This window comes from Mauremys reevesii, linkage group 2, assembly GCF_016161935.1.
Source record: "Mauremys reevesii isolate NIE-2019 linkage group 2, ASM1616193v1, whole genome shotgun sequence".
NCBI classification, from domain to species: Eukaryota; Metazoa; Chordata; order Testudines; family Geoemydidae; genus Mauremys; species Mauremys reevesii.
In genome coordinates, this window is record NC_052624.1 from 23085918 (window position 1) to 23102443 (window position 16526).

The 16526-nt window shown below is 38.0% G+C and overlaps 1 protein-coding gene across 3 annotated transcripts in view; it reads right to left on the reverse strand.

Moving 5' to 3' along the window:
- The window catches only part of LARP4B (La ribonucleoprotein 4B), a 106891-nt gene that overhangs the window by 20911 nt on the left and 69454 nt on the right, over positions 1-16526 (reverse strand). For all 3 annotated transcript variants that reach the window (XM_039526090.1, XM_039526093.1, XM_039526091.1), the window contains 8 exons: positions 15572-15708; positions 15047-15150; positions 13104-13214; positions 12487-12540; positions 12195-12404; positions 7794-7900; positions 6891-7145; positions 4560-4605 (listed from right to left, as the gene is read on the reverse strand). In XM_039526090.1, coding sequence (XP_039382024.1) covers positions 4560-4605; positions 6891-7145; positions 7794-7900; positions 12195-12404; positions 12487-12540; positions 13104-13214; positions 15047-15150; positions 15572-15708 — 1024 coding nt within the window. The remainder of the gene's footprint in view (positions 1-4559; positions 4606-6890; positions 7146-7793; positions 7901-12194; positions 12405-12486; positions 12541-13103; positions 13215-15046; positions 15151-15571; positions 15709-16526) is intronic.

Consider the following 16526-nt stretch of genomic DNA (forward strand, 5'->3'; position numbering starts at 1 on the left):
TGACATATTATGAAATCAGATTACAGTTAACGAAGATTATGGGATTCTGATACAAAACTATTAAGCACCAAAAATAGGAAAGACCAGGGCCTCAATGTTACTCACCACTGGATCCCTAACGAGATTTAAATCTGACTAAAAGGTACAATAGGAGGTGAGGAATATAAGCCCTATTTATACACACAAGCTGTACTGCTTTAACTATACTTGAATAGTTACTGAGTTACAAGTGTGGATGCAGTTATTCCAGTATAACTGCTGCCTGTAGAGGAAGAGGAATAAGCTGTATCACTATAGAGCACCTTTATACTGAGAACTGGCTCTACACTAGCAGCTATACTGGTGCAACTATTTTGATCAATAAAAATCGCCATCCCGATCCAAAGTAGTTATACAGGTATGAAGTCTACTGGTAGACCAGGCCATTTGCTGAACAGTGTTTGGTAGCTTACTTATGCATTGTCTGTCACAGTGCACTGTAGAAATAGAAGCTTATTTCTCCCCAGCAAGGCACTATTTTAGAAATTATAGGACTTAGTACAAAAAAGTAAAAGTTACACAGCAAAACTTTATTTGTCCAGGTGGTTTCAGTAAAAAAAACTAAAAACACCACAGGAGTAACTGAACTTTGGATTATACTCAAGCAGAGTACAATTTCAGAGATAGAAAAAGTAACAAAACAAATCTTCACATTTGGGGGGGGGGGGTGATTTTTATGCGTTTATAAATTACATCTAGATTGAGGAGTAACAACTGTTTTACACTATGTTGTACTTTTCCTCCTTGAATTCTGGTATATACCTTGTAAACAAGGAAATAATTGTTTTGTGACTGCTCAGGCCTGTTTCAGGACAGGAACTGAGACATGCCCATAATGGTTACCTACTCTGACAGGAGAGTTGCTTAAGCAGTGACAGTTGAAGAGTCACCTCTGCACAGTCACTTGTGGAACCGGCATCTCCTGGCATTGAACTGTGAAAGGTGGGCCCCTCACCCCTCATTTCACCTTCTCTCAGGAAAATTCCAGGTGTATAAAAGAGGAAATGGCCCCATCCACCCTGTATTTCCTTCCATTATCAGCAGCCTAACTTCTGGACTCAAGTGGATATTCTTATTCCCAACCTAAAGAAACAGCTTTTAACTCCAGAATGCCAGTGTGGAACTTTCACCTTCTACAAAGTTCACAAACCTCAAAGAGGCTGGATAAAAAGGCAAACCACCAAGTTCACCATTTGGAAATATTATTGTAGATCAGGGAGATTGAAACATTTTCCTGATGAGCATGTTACCTTCACTTTATACATCTGGAATGACCTGAGTGACTCTGGAATAAGTATCAAGAAGGGGTAGCCTCTTTATAATCAGGGAGCATCCTGGCCCTGATGCAGGTCTCAGATGTAGTCTGGATAAAGGTAGCAGGTACCTAGCTAAGGAACCAGTCTACGTACAGACACTGAATGATTGATGTGTGAGACCGATAGGGTCAGGACAGCAGAGTACTCTTTCTTGATTTAAAAAGAAATATCCCCATAGATGCTTGTGGTTAATTGGGTGAATACAGCAGGGCTGAAGTCTGTCCTGTGAAAATGTGTCAAATATATGCCAACACTGCCTTACAGGTGGCCATGTCCATGTATTGAATGGCTGAGGTAAACCACTACACACTAGTAACTCCACAGAATTGTTGTTCTTAATCTCAACTGGGAATCCCAGATTTACACATTAAGTATTTTCCCACCGGACACTCACTACCTGAGCACTCAGGTTCTGGTAAATTTAACACAGTATGATATTGCCACTGTGCCCTATCATACAAAGAGCTCACTAGTGTCTGAAATCAGGTTTGTTTTTTGGTGTGGTGTTCCCTCTGAAATCCATCTCATTTCACCCCGAGCCAACTTTAGATGTACCTTAGAGACTTTTTCTCTTCAAAGATGTTTCTAGAGCTGAAACAAATTACAATCAGAGTTCTGACTCATTTTAATAGGTGTTCCAGTTATACCGCTGATACTGCATCTGTACTTGAAATAGATTGCCTGCTATACCTAGCAGATGAAAGCAGCCCAAGGTCTTCCTAGACCTGCAGCAGCAGAGATTCCAGGACTAAAGCACTGGCAGTGCAGCACCCAAGAGTCCAATCCAGTCAGAATCAAGTTTTTTGATGCCAAAGCAGTGGGGTCTGAAGAGCAGCTGTCAACTTTTTTTTTTTTTAAATATATTTAAATTGCTTTCTTCTAGAAGCCTGCAGGATTGTCGGTGTGCGGCTGACTGCATATAAGCAGGACAAACATGATCCTACAATGATCCAACAATGGCTGATGATAGCAAAGACTACTTCAGAAAAGGTCTGAAGTGTTGCTTTGTTTCTGAGACAGGCCATAGTGTTTGTAAGCTAGATGTCTCCAAGCAATAATGGTCTTGGACAGTTTCAAAGTCACAGCACCAGCACATGATTAGAAAAATCAGACCTTTTCAGAGCCATGAAGTGGTGCAGGACTGAATGAGACTTAATAGGTACAAAAGCCACCTCAAATCTGGGCCCAAACACAGCTTACAAAGTTTCAGTGATGTCATCCAGACATGTTGGTTAGGGAACTGAGCTGAACAGTTTTAGAGCAGAAAAAGGCCAAGGTCCAACTGGGGAGTTGGTGTCAGAAATGCCACCTTAGCTAGTAAAGCTGATGCTGGACATCTGATGCCGGAATTGGTCAACTGGGCCTGAAGAGCCACTGCTATGAGCAGGAGTGAATGAGATGGCTCTCCTGCTCCTGACGTTGTCCAGACAGTACCTGTGCCTAATGGCAGGGCCGGCTCCAGGCACCAGCATTCCAAGCAGGTGCTTGGGGCGGCAATCTGCAAGGGGCGGCAGTCAGTGTGTTTTTGCCCCCAAGCAGCACGCCAAATTGCTGCTGCAGAGGGTGGGGGCACTCTGTGTGCCGTTAGGGCGGCACGTGTGTTCCCGCAGCAGCGGCAATTCGGTGGCAGCTTCTATGTTCAGCTGTCCGTGGCGGCACAGCTTCTATCTTCCGGCTGAAGACACAAGCTGCCACTGAATTGCCACCACCGCGGAAATGTGCGTACCGCCCTAACGGCGCACGGACTGCCCCCACCATCAGCGGCGGCAATTCGGCGTGCTGCTTGGGGCGACGAAAACAATAGAGCCAGCCCTGCCTAATGGGTACCATTTCTTCTTTGTTCTTCTAACTAAACAAACCTGTACCAACCTGTCAATCTAAAATGTAAGAAAAAGAAAGGGAAGCATCAAGGACACCATGTGTAATCGAAGACTGTTGTACATTTGGCTGCTAAAAAAACAACTGAAGGGCAGCTGGGCCCATTCTCCCTTTTATACCATTTGAATTTCTGGGAGGGGCTTTAACAGAAACAGACCATGCTGTCTAGAAGATTCCACAGCTCAATGCCACAAGGCACCAATCCCACAAATGGGACTATGCAGAGGCCACCTCCTATAGTGAAGATCTGCAGTAATAATGTCAGGAAGAAAAAAAATGGACATCATAAAGGAAAAAAAATGATGATGAAACTTCATGAAGTCATCTACCAAGAAACTGTGTTGCAATAGTAGTCAAATGGGGTATGGCAATGAAGTTTTAAATAAGTGAATTGAGGGAAAGGCTGTGGGTATAACGGGTCCCACAACAGAGTTACAGATACTGATTGTAAAGTTATTTTTTGGTATAAGCCCAAGCTTTTCATACTTCAAGTCTGATAATACAACTAATTTTAGGCATAAATAAAATAAGTTACAGATTAACAGCATTTTTTGGTAACTTGCAATACTGTTAGTGCAGGCCACATTCAAGTCCTGCTCCTTGAGTTTTATGTAAATGGCAACTATGCTCATAAACCACACATCGTAAAAGGAGCTCACTAGTGTCTGAAATCAGATGTTTTGTGTAGTGTTCCCTCTGAAATCCATCTCATTTCACCCGTTGCCGACTTTACAAACACCTTAGCGGCGGCTTCTCTACAAAGATGTTTTTAGAGCTGAAACATCATACAACAATCAGCGTTCTGCCTCATTTTAATAGGTGTTCCAGTTATACCATTGATACTACATATAAATTAATCACTGTAAGATATCTAATTCTTTAACTCTTAATTCTACTATGGTGCATTAGTGATTTTCAAGTTCCAAATGAGGCATATCTGAATCTCAAGGAATCCTTGTACTTACCTTGCCAACTCTTCCTGGAAGTTTAAATATACAAGCATTCAGCCAAAGTAGTAAGAATGGGGGTAACGTAACGTATCATTAAAAAAACCTGGCATTTCAAATTCTCTCAAGCCTTCTGCATTAATAATCATATGCCTCCCCCCCCAGATATTTGGTGTTCATTATGTGGTGTATTCTAATGTATTAGATGTATTTTCCTTAACAAAACAGGCAGTTATCTTTAATTTACTATTAGAATGCATGTTTTCTTGTATAACATCTTATTTAAGCCCGGTCAGTTATTCTTCATGGTAATCTTGATATGGATAACAAAAAAGAACTTGATATTTCACTTATAGATTAATTATGATCCAACACTCACTGTAAACTTGTCCTCCCTTTTCTTTCGATAGCCATATGAATTTTTCCTAGAAGGGAGAAAATACAATTAACATCAGAACTTTGCCTAGATGCAATATAAAAATAAATTTATTTTTAAAATTACATTATTACAGTCATCCTCATCCTAGAGGCTTATTATACAAGTCATTATTTTAGAGACAGTGACTAGTAAGGATTAAAGAGGAAACATGATTGAAGAAAAGCTCATGCTAGAAGAAAGGCACGAAGTTTACACAAGGCAAAACTAACTCCCCCCCCCCCTTTTTTTTTTTTTAAGTGAAAGAATTCCCCTGTTCAAAGTACAGCTCTATCTAAAACTATGAGGAAGTCTCAGGGACACCCAAAACCATCCAATAAAAAAGGGCTGAATAATTTTTACCCTATATTTAGGAAATTATTTAGTACTGGCTGAAACTTTAAAACATAGCTTATTTGCAGGGAAAAAAACTAGTTACCTACTTTTCGTAATTGTTGTAATTCAAGATGTATTGCTCATGTTCATTCCAAGACCCACCAGCCCACCCCTCTGTTGGTGCAAAGCCGGGAACATGGAACTGAAGGGTCAGCGGGTCAGCAGAGCCCTATATATGGTGCCATGGAGATGTCTGAGCTGACCCAACGGGTACTGCTAGGGGAAAGAGCTTCCGGCTACTGTGCACGAGGCGTGCACACACTTATTTGGAACTGACATGAGCAAGCACTTGAAGAACATGTATTTTATCTTTAGCTTTTCATTACATCTTTCCAAAAAGACTAAGGTAACAGCATTTGTGATGCTTTATTAATATAATGTCTATGTATTAAGAAAAAAAATTAGAAACTCACTAGGAAATATCCTAGAGTTTTATCCAATGCCAAAAGCATCAGAATGTAAATTATAATAATAAACACTTGCTAATTCTTTCATCTACATGATTATAGATGTTCACATATTGTTCACAACTTAAGCCTCTTTTAGAAAAAGAAAAACATGTCCAGATATAGTTCTTTTGCATACCACACTAAATGATTTAATACAGAAGTTCTTACTTTTACATTTAAAGTACTCATTTTTATTTAGTGAAAAGGCCAGGTAAATTTGACTTGACTTCAGCTTTCCAAAAAAACTTGACATTCCATAATTAAAGCTACGATTTAGTCATGGGTATTTTTAGTAAAAGTCATGGACAGGTTATGGGCAATAAACAAAAATTCACAGCTCGTGACCTGGCAGGGGGGTACCAGAAGATTACTGATGGGGGAGCAGCCTGGGGTCCGCTGCAGAGCAGCAGCTGGGGTGGTTGTCCCCGGAGCCAACTGCTTGGGTGGCCCTGCGGTCAGCCACACTGGCCCCTGCACAAGTCACAGAGGTCACAGAAAGTCACGGAATCCACTTCCACAAGCTCTGTGCGGGACATGGAGCCCTATTCACAATTCAACTGGTTATTGATAAGGAAGAGTGATAGCTTCCTTTTGCCCTCAAATTACTTGAAAATACAATTCTAAAAGCATGATTAAAAAAATGGCATTTTATTTGTATCTCAACGGCTTTCATATCAAATCTGCTAAATCTGTAAATTAAAATAATTGCTTCTCTAACTCCCAGCCCTGCCAACCTCACCTGGGAACTAAAATGTAAACTGGATTTTTTCCTTACAGCACAACAGATCCCAGAGTCCAAAATGTGCCCTCAGTTACTCTTATGTAACATTACGTTCTTTGCATGACACAGGCATAAATGAAACCATGATTTGGTCCTGCCACTGAAAGTTAGTTAACTATATTATGTGTTAGCTGGGATACAATCCCACTCACATACTCCTAGGTGAATTATCTACAGTATTAGACTGAGTGCAAAGTGTTAACTATTTCACTCAATCTAGCAGTTATGACTGAACACACAGTAAGCAGGACCAACTGAAAGTGCCATTTTTAAATGGTCACTTAAGAAAACCAATGCACTTAAACTGGGCCCCCATTTAAATATTTCCTGGAAATTCTATAAGCCATAACTTTATATAGTTTTAGAAAACGGATGATTTTAGCACAAGTCAAAAACAAACACGAAAGTAGTAAGAACTTCAACATTTTTACAGCCACAACAGGTTACTGCTGTTATTTAACATTAATGTATTGTTTAATCAACTGAACATGTTCAGAGAAAAAATTCTCAGAGCCTTAATTATATTGCAAAGACATAGCTATAGTTAAATATTGCTCTTTTAATGTTACTCCTGTTTTTGAAAGTGTTTACTACTGTGTATACAAATAAATACTCAGAAGCAGATCACACCATAGGGTATTTATACAAACAACTGTTAAAAACACTCACCTTCCTCTTCCTAAGCCAGGAGAAGAGTCAATATTAGTCTGTTCCATTCGTCCAGTTCCTATATCCCTCTTGGTATAACTTGTAGTAGTATTTTGCATCCGTGTCCTGTTTTGCCCTGGCTGCCTTGTCTGTGGACTCCTGACACCATTAATTAAACGATCAGCAGAAAAGTTGAATATTGTAGGACTTTCTAGAAGCCCAGGTCCCCTTTCTGCACTGGGTATGGTGTGCCGTAGATGTGATTTGCTAGGATTCCTACAAATCGGGAATACATTGTATTAAAAAATGGTTATGTGAACTGCTTAGCACTGTTGTATATTTATATAATCCTTATAAATTGATCATCCTCTTAAGAAGAGATGGATTTTCATTCGGATACAGGTGAAATATTTTTAGCAAAATTAAACCTTGGAACTTCTATTTTAACTTAGTGCTTGACAAGCTATTCTAAACTTAAATATATAACAAATAAATCTGCTGATAATTATATTTCAAATAGTGTAATTGCAGCCAAGGACTTCATGAAAGACATTCCAAATAGAGTATTCTCAGAGCTGAAGTGGCAAACCAGTCCAGAAAAACATTTAGTAATCTGCATTACAGAAAGATCCAAGTTCCCACTGAAAATGTTAAGCAGCCAAACTCTGATCATGCACCTAGCAGACCAGTTCAGAGCTATGAGGCAGCAGTGCAATCATTCACTCTTAATATTGCTGTGTCTTTATGTTGATATCGGTAAGTATTATCTGGCCATATTTAATCTTAAAGCAAGTTTAATTTAGTGTGCACTTTGCAAGCTAAAGTTTTTTTTTTAAGCTACGAAGAATAAAGTAACTTGCACAACACCTGGAATACTGGTATTTTAAAAACTGATTATATACATTTTTATTTGGTTGAACTTGCCTGCTTCTGGGAGGATACTGTCTGAGTGAAGTCAATGGAGAAGCAGGGGGTTTGAAGGTTGGTGATGTAAACCCATTGATAAATCCAGCATTGGGAAATGGCGTTACCTAGAGAATAAAAACATTGTGTGGACATACATTTGTAGATTATATACTATACAACCAAACTGAATGTTTATCTTCAGAGTGGAAAATTAAATACTTGTTTATACTAAAAGTCTTGAATCTCCACAGGTTTGTCAAAAATAGCGACTATTTGTCTTTCTTTAAAGAAAGACAAATTTGGAGGTTAATTCCCTTTATTTCCAAGATCTAGTCCTCTTTGCTTGTTCTGAATGTCTAAAGTTATTTTTAAACCTATATCCCATGTCATTCTACGCAGGACAGTATTCCAAAAAGGATTTTATTTTTTCATTTTTAGTTTAAGATTATGTGACAAAAGAATATGTTTTGGCCAGTGCATGACAAACTCATTCAAGAGGAAGTTTATGAACAGCCATTACACATGCTCAAAAGATGACAACTGGAGACAAAAGTAAAAAATATTTGTAATATTGATTTAATTTTCTCCCTTATGTGGTCTAAGATAGGTTTCCTATAGTCTAAAGCATCAGAACATGCATGGAGCTTTACAGACTAGTAAAACAGTGTCCCTGTCCCAAAGAGTTTACAATGTCAAGACAGACAATACAGTGAGATGGTGACAACATTCAGCTGGGGTAGGAAGAGGACTACAGCCATAGGCTTACATGGCTATTTGAGTAACTAATTCGTGCTTCACCAAGATTAGGAGTTTCCCCCCTTACTGGTTTGGATTCAAAGATAACTCAAGGGAGATTAAAGTGTTAGCCTCATAGAATAAGTGCATTTTGAGTAAGACATTTAAGGCCAGGCTGGATGCATGGCAGACAGTGTCAGGAAGGGGGTTCCAGGAGTGAAGAGCTGCACAGAAGAATAAGATGTGCGGAAGGACGACATGAAGTCATTCAGCTTTGGAAGAGGAATGGTATTAGGTAGCACAGTGTAAAAAAGGTAGTAGAAATAATATACGCCCCAACATCCCAGTTTGGTATTTCTAGTACCTTGTTACTCCATCCCACTACACAATATATTATAGATTCATGTTACATTTTTTGGTGGTGGTAAGATAAGTTCACTTTCCAATACTCGTTTTCAAGTGTGCCAAATAGGAGGATACACTCACAACTCATGTTTTAGCCATTTGAAGGTAAAAAAAAATAGGTGTGATTGCTATGTTGACGCACAAATGACTTTGAACAGCGCTGACATCCAGATTTGAAAATTATGGATAGTGTAAAAAACAACATCTGTTCAGAGTTCATAGTAACTATTATAATGGCCAGTTAGCTCATTACTACAACTTTTAAGAAGTGGGCACAAATCTTCACTGAAAGTGCAAAAAAGGACAGTAAAACAGGTAAGTTAAATTTATTCAGTATGCCAAGGAAACTGCTATTTAATCAATTAATATACACCTCTACCTCGATATAATGCTGTCCTTGGGAACCAAAAAAATCTTACCGAGTTATAGGTGAAACTATGTTATATTGAACTTGCTTTGACTCACCGGAGTGCGCAGCCCCCCCGGAGCACTGCTTTACCGTGTTGTATCCAAATTCGTGTTATATCGGGTGGCGTTATATCGAGGTAGCGGTATATATAGACCTATTTAATACTACAAGCATTCAACAATAGTCATCAAATATCAATACCTCAGACACGATCTCTTAAAGTAAAGTACAGTATTACAAATGTTTACAAAACATGTTGACTGTCAAGGCTAGCAACCTTTTGCTTACAGTTTCTCCATATGCTAGGTCTCTTCCTCATCTTCTGAGGAGCTTGCTGACAAAGTCTTACCAAAATTGGCAAATGTCTGTTACAGGGACCCTCTAATTTTTCATGTTTTAAGGCACCACTCTACATGTGTAATACTGTTTGTCTTGCTCCCAATATGAAAACGAGGACATAATAGAATGTTTATTGGAAGGGAGCTACAAAGTGCGACTCAAATTTTTGACTTTTTTTTAAACTATTCCTATCCACCTTCTACTAATGTTCCCTCTATTACTGAGCATACAAATAATCATGTTAGTTAAAAAATTAAACCCAAATTTAAGGTTACTTCTTACAATGGCACAAGCACCAAGAAAATTGTCTTTTCTGCCTAATTAGTTCAAAGTAAAGTTTGTTACTCCAAAAAAAAAAAAACAACAACCCACCACTGAATGTGGTAACAGTAAGAGCATAGTCTCAATTAATACTTGCATCAGCAAGATGAGCTGAGAATTAACTTTCAAACAGCTATGAAACGAGTACAACAAACATTTAACAGTGCCAAGTCCTTCTCAAAGAATTGGAGGCTATATTATGTCAACCGAAATGACACACAACACACACACACACAGCATTGTCTGGAAATGCAAAGAGCATCACAAAACACTGACAATTGAAATTTAACAGTGGAGTTTTCACACCACAACTTACTGTTGGCATATTATTTTGCGCTAGCAAACAGGCCATCATCATCAAGGGATTAAAAGTGACACTGTTCAATACTTCAGGCTTCAAATTTAGGTAATTAAAATTTTTACAAAGTCTATTAATACAAGTGAAGATTCAGTGAAAAAGGCTTGCTCTGAAGTTACAACATTTGTAATCCAAACGCTGCAACAGGCACTAGTTGTGAAGAACCAGAAAGTCAAGTATTTTTTATTGTCCAAACCGAGTGAAATGCATGAGGTAAATAAATGTAATTCAGGTTATTCAAATCAATCTTTAAGAGATGGTACTGATCATTTAAAAGACTCTTTCCTCAGAAGAGCTCTTAGTTTGAAAACATTTCATTATGATAGTCATTTTCCATTCAGGGAATGACTTTTCCTTCTAATTCTAAAGGAACCCTCAACATGCTTTTATTGACTTTGACATAACCAGTGATACTGTTGGACAATAAGAATGTGACCATGTTTGAAAGTGGTACAATTACTGCTGTTACTGAGTCTTCATTTGTCCACATCTCAAAAAAAAAAAAAAAACCCAAACAAGTTTCTAGGTGTTAACCAGGACATGGGTGTCCAGAGATGAACGTGCACTCCATCAAATCTCCTCCCCATTCTATAGTTTCCTTTAAACACTAACTGCAAAGGGTTCTGCCTGCTTTCCCTATGTGTCAAATGTGTTCACCACAACTTTCTAATAATCTTGCCTTTCAATACACAGGGAGTTCGTTCAAGGAGACTTTAATCGTTTGCCAAGATTTCTAAATAGTATCTTTCTAATTTTGAGCACTACTACCCTAGTTTATTTTACACTCAAAGATAGATGTGGTGGTAGGAGGATGGTTCCACTTGTGACAACCCTGGCCCCCACCAATCAATGACACTCCATAGCCAATGAGTGCACAAAAAAAGCTGCATGGATGAATACAACTGGCCAAACAAGAAGCACAAGTGGAGAGCGGAACTGGCTGAAGTAATTCTGATATGGCACTAAGTCGCACATTCTTTTTCTTTGCGTATATACAACATGCCTCAGGTGGCCCATGACCAGGCTTCATCACTGAATTTGGTCTGCTGGTTTGATCATTGGCTTCCCTGACTCAGCTGGCTACTGACAGGGAGTGTGACATGAATGCTGATGCAAGAGTAAGTGGGGAGGAGGAAAGGCTGTAGAATACAGAGAATGTGGGGTCTGTCACGTAGCTAATGTGACTGCACTAGCAACGCAGACCTAAGGCTGCTGCTAGTTTTGAATATAGAAAACGTAAGATTTCTTTAAATCAGTACTTCCTTAGAGATTATCAACAATTCTTAAACCTAATAATAAAAGATGTTAGTTTTGCAACTGTCAGGATATGTCGAATAGGGCAATCCTGCACATTAAAATTTAAGATTTTTCTCCTGCAAGGTTAAACTAATATGCGCTAGATTATCCCCTCTCAACTAGTCCTGTTAGGTGCTTTCCACACATAATATTGAAGTGGATTTATAAATACACTCAGACACATATGCTATGAAGATTACCTTTCCAAAAAGTATTTAATACTATCACTCAGAGGAGGATTCTTAAGTGTCTAACCTTTAGAACAAAAACCCTATTTGAATTTGAAGCATGAGGAAAGTAATTTCTGAAGCCTCCCTTTCTTAAAAAAAAAAAAAAAAAAAAAAAAAAAGGAAACCAGATGCCTCTCATACTCCAAAATATGGACTGCCAGAGTCCACTTTCAAGAAAAACCCACACCACATACAATCAGAGGAGTGGAACTTAGATTGTGACCTCTCACATGAAGTCCTTCAAACTGAATGCTAAACACTTTTCCTGAAACAATTAAACATGCAGCAGCTGTAGACAAATGCTTCTCATACTCCTAAACACTTACCAATGTTGGATCAAGATAGCTGTGTGTAGTAGACCAGGTCTGTGGGGCAATTAAGCTGTACAGAGGAAACTGTTGTTGGGGACTGTATACTGGAGGTAAATAAAAGGATGCTGTATAACGCTGTTGTGTGTAGAGGTTCATGTCCAGAGGTCTATATCCATTCTTTGGCAAAAATGTATTTATAGCTATTGCCTTTGCTTTTATCCTTGCCTGCAAGATAGATTTAGATTACTTAATTACACCAACCTATTATGTTAATAGTAAATAAAATAGTACAAACAGCTTTATTTACCTTAATTGGTTTTCCTTGGAAAGTTTTCACTTCTTCTCTAAGGTATCTGTAAGCCTTATAAAATTGACATTTGTAAAAAACGTTGTCAAATATCCATTATGAATATTAAATTCAACACAACTAGTGTTAAAGGAGTTTTGGTGGACCAAGAACTATTGCTATATTTGAAGTATCACCACTACTAAATGGAGGTAAGTAATTGTATAAAACAGTCAACGCAAGTTAGAACACTTCAGTCATTGAAGTAAGTTTGATATAGAATTACACAACTTCTTAAAACGGCATTTAGAAAGTCTAAATCAATATTTTATTTCTTCAAATAGGGTGATGCTTCAGGATATGCTACAGAATATCACCATTTGTAGTAAATAAAGTTAAAATATTTCACAGAAACAAGAACACATGAACACAGCATAAAGTTCTTATTGGTTACGTTTACTTAACATCAGACTTCTGATATTACTAACTGGAGGTTTAGCAGTATTTCTTTGACTAGAAATGTTCAGAAAAAATTTATATATGTATGGATTTTTGCCCACCCTGATCTGCTATTGCCCTGAAGCATTCTAAAGACTGTAACTATTTTACATCTGAGGAAAAAAAAAAGAAGTTGTTACCTGCTGTGCATCAGCTTCTGACTCAAATGTAATGAACCAATTGTCATTATAGGCAAACTCACAGTTGATAAATTTAGGCAAATTATCTCCCCTGAAGAGTGCTTCAACCTCCTAAGAAAAAGGTGGGGGGGGGGGGAAGGAGGAGGAGAGGAAGGGGAAATGGATTTGAAAAAAAAAAAAGGTTATTGTGAAGTGCAGAACTTTGAATGTGAATTACTGGTAAGAGACAAGAAGAATAAAAATGCTTTTCAGCTTGCTAGACTAAGAACAGAGAGATTAAAATACCCGCAGTAATGCTTAATCTTAAAGCTTATTTTTAATATAAATGAATATGAAATGTTGCATTACAAAGGCCATACTGGAATTTTTCTTCTCAGTACTGTTTAAAAACAGGAGCAAAAATCTATTTAGAGGACTTTCATTTGAGAATAAATGCAGGATTTCTGTTGTCTCAAAATAGTGGATTTTGGCAGCACAGAAGCGAAAATACTTTTCAATCTCAATTTACAATTGTACTGCCTAAAGTACAGAATATTCCATTCTGTTTTAGTCATAGAACCAAAAGCCAAGTAATATCCAGAACCATGATGTGACTCTGAAGACCTGACAGTGGCTTTGAACATTCTGGTCAGACTTTGTACAATTTTCCATTACGCTAGAAGATGTATGCAATTAACATCTACTGTAGTTTCTACAGTGTTTAGCTACACTATGCACTTGGCTTCTGACAGGTCTTGGCCATTTTTAAAGCCAGTGGTTCACACAGCTATTTTGCAAATGTTCAAGGCAGATCAGCTACATAGTTCCAGCATCAATACATCTTATGATAATCAGCAAATGGGTGACAGGGGGAAAAACATCCATGTAAGAACTTTGTACGCACATGAAATGTCTCTCTTCGCTAACTACTTTGAAAGTTAAAATAGCTGGATTATTGAAAGGAAGACTTGCCATATCTTTTGTTTACTTTAAAGTCCATTGTTATTTCCTATTACTTTTTCCTTCAGTAATATAATACATTTCATTCCTTTCAACATGAATTGTTCTTGTACATTTTCATTTCTATGCTTTCCCATCCTGTGTCAAGTCTCTTTGCTTCCTTCTTGCTCCCCAAAATGAAGTAGTTAAGGATCCCTCTGCTGCTCCATCTTCTTTCTACTATCTCAAGTCCAATCTGCTTCAAAGATATGCACTGAATGCCTTCATTATTCAGGCACTAGGAAACACTTCCCCCTCCTTGTCCCCCCCTTCCCCCAATGCTTTTCTTCACGTTCCATAATTAGTGATCCACTGGACCACTAACACTCCTTCCAACAAACTAGTGTATATTAAGCTGATGGCCTCAGTGCTACAGGAAAGCTTCTGATGCTTGAACTCACAAGGACGGGCTTCCAGCTTCACCAGTGACTTTTTCTGTTAGAAGTTTTTCCTTTTCACAATTTTATGCCCCAGAGCAAAAGGGGCTGGAACATATTGTAAAGAAGGCAAGCAGAAAATATTTTAAGGGAGGGAGAGTCTAAGATGAGGAAGGCCACAGAGAAGTACTCTGCTGATCTATTGTGAAGGGATGGTCACCTGCCTAAATCCCTGAATAGGTCCCTAGTGTAAGGGACCTACAACCATGGTTCTACAGAGGGAGGCCAGCATTTAAACCTATTTATAAGAATTTCTGTATGGTCTCAATAGCAGTTTGAGTGCTTTAGCCCTTTACAGAAGTTCATACGAAACACGTCTTACTGTAATGTTCTTGAAACCATGCATTTCTACAGAGAAACACCACAGATCATTCTAATGGACTTTATAAGCCAAAGTCTAGCAATCTCATTAGAAATGTTAAAAAGTAGGTTAAATCCCCTCGGTATATTCTTATGAACTGGAGAATGCGAATTCCTGAGTCAAGAGAGTGAAGCATTTTTTGTTTTATGGAACTACAATATCCTTACTTCAATGGGTGTAGATTCAGGTACTTCACGTAAAATCACAATGCAACGATTCTGATTTGGCCTGACTTTCTCTCCCTTCTCATCCACTTGGACTAAAGGCAATGCTAAGAGGAAAGGGGGAAAAAAAAATCTGGTTTTAGAAAACAGTAAGTGAAGCAGTTTTACACCCGGAAAGAGCTAGTCATTTAAGGTCTGCCTGCACTGTTTACATAAACCTGTTTTTAAACATAATTTTGATCCTGTTTGTGTAAAGGGTCAGTGTAAAACGTGGTTTCTTTCCAAACATCTTTAACATGCTCATTGTCACAGTATAGACAGACCCTTAATCTAATTAAAACTACACTAGCAACCATGAAATTCTGTATAATGCACTGAAATATGAATGTGCTAGCATTATATGAAAGGCTGAATATTCGTTCATGTTCAATAGTTTTAAGTGGCCTTATTTAAGTTGCAAATATTTAGTAGGTCCTAAAGCATTCAGTATGAACTACAAGATGCTGTCAAAATATACCATTTACTTACATCTCAGCACTTCCACAATCAAATCCATATCAGTACTGAGTTTCTTGACATGATCAAGGTTTGCTACTGTCATTATTGGCACATACTGATCACTGTCCATCTGTGATATAAGGTACATGTCACTGGCAAGATTCTCTCTGTTGGAAAGAAAAATAAGTGGTTAATCCTGGTTTCCCACTAAATTCATCATGTGCAAAAAGCATTATTTGCAAAGACAAACTCCCATGGTGGAATGTTATAGCCATCTCCATAAAGTAGGAAGTACCAGATTCTTACAGCATCCTTTATCTTGAGAATATTTTCACTCATTTTCCCATCAGAACCACTCAGCATCATTATTTTGCTGTTCCACTTCAAATTGTTAGAATTACCACCGGCCATTAGCCATTTCACTGCCACAAATTGTGCTGGCATACTTGGAAGACGCAAGTGATCCATCTTCCTGAATATGCAAGGTCCTGAAAATTCCACTATTTCAATGGACTATTTCAATTGTAAGTGGATGTTAACTAAGTGGTAACACAGGAGTTCAAGGGTTAACATCTTGTATTTGTTTTGTAACCATGTAGGATGAAAGGAATTTACTTCATCTCAAATACAGATGCATAGGCAGAATGCACAAGCATATCAAAGCCCTCTGGTACAGAAACAAAACAACCTTATGAATTGTATTTTATTTATTTCATAGTAGTTTCACTATCCTCTGAATCTAAATTCATTAAAAAGGTAATGAGTAGTAGAGTTATGATGAATAAAACTGGGTTATGAATTTCAGAGCAGTAGATTCATGAATTTTAAGGCCAGAAGCAACTATTGTTGACCTCCTGCATAAAACAGGTCACAGCACCCGATGCAGGAATTTCTGCATTGAATTCATTTTTCTGTTTGAGCTACAGAATATATCAGTAACATTACATGCTGTATTTTTTCTATGGATCATTTCCTTTAATATTGC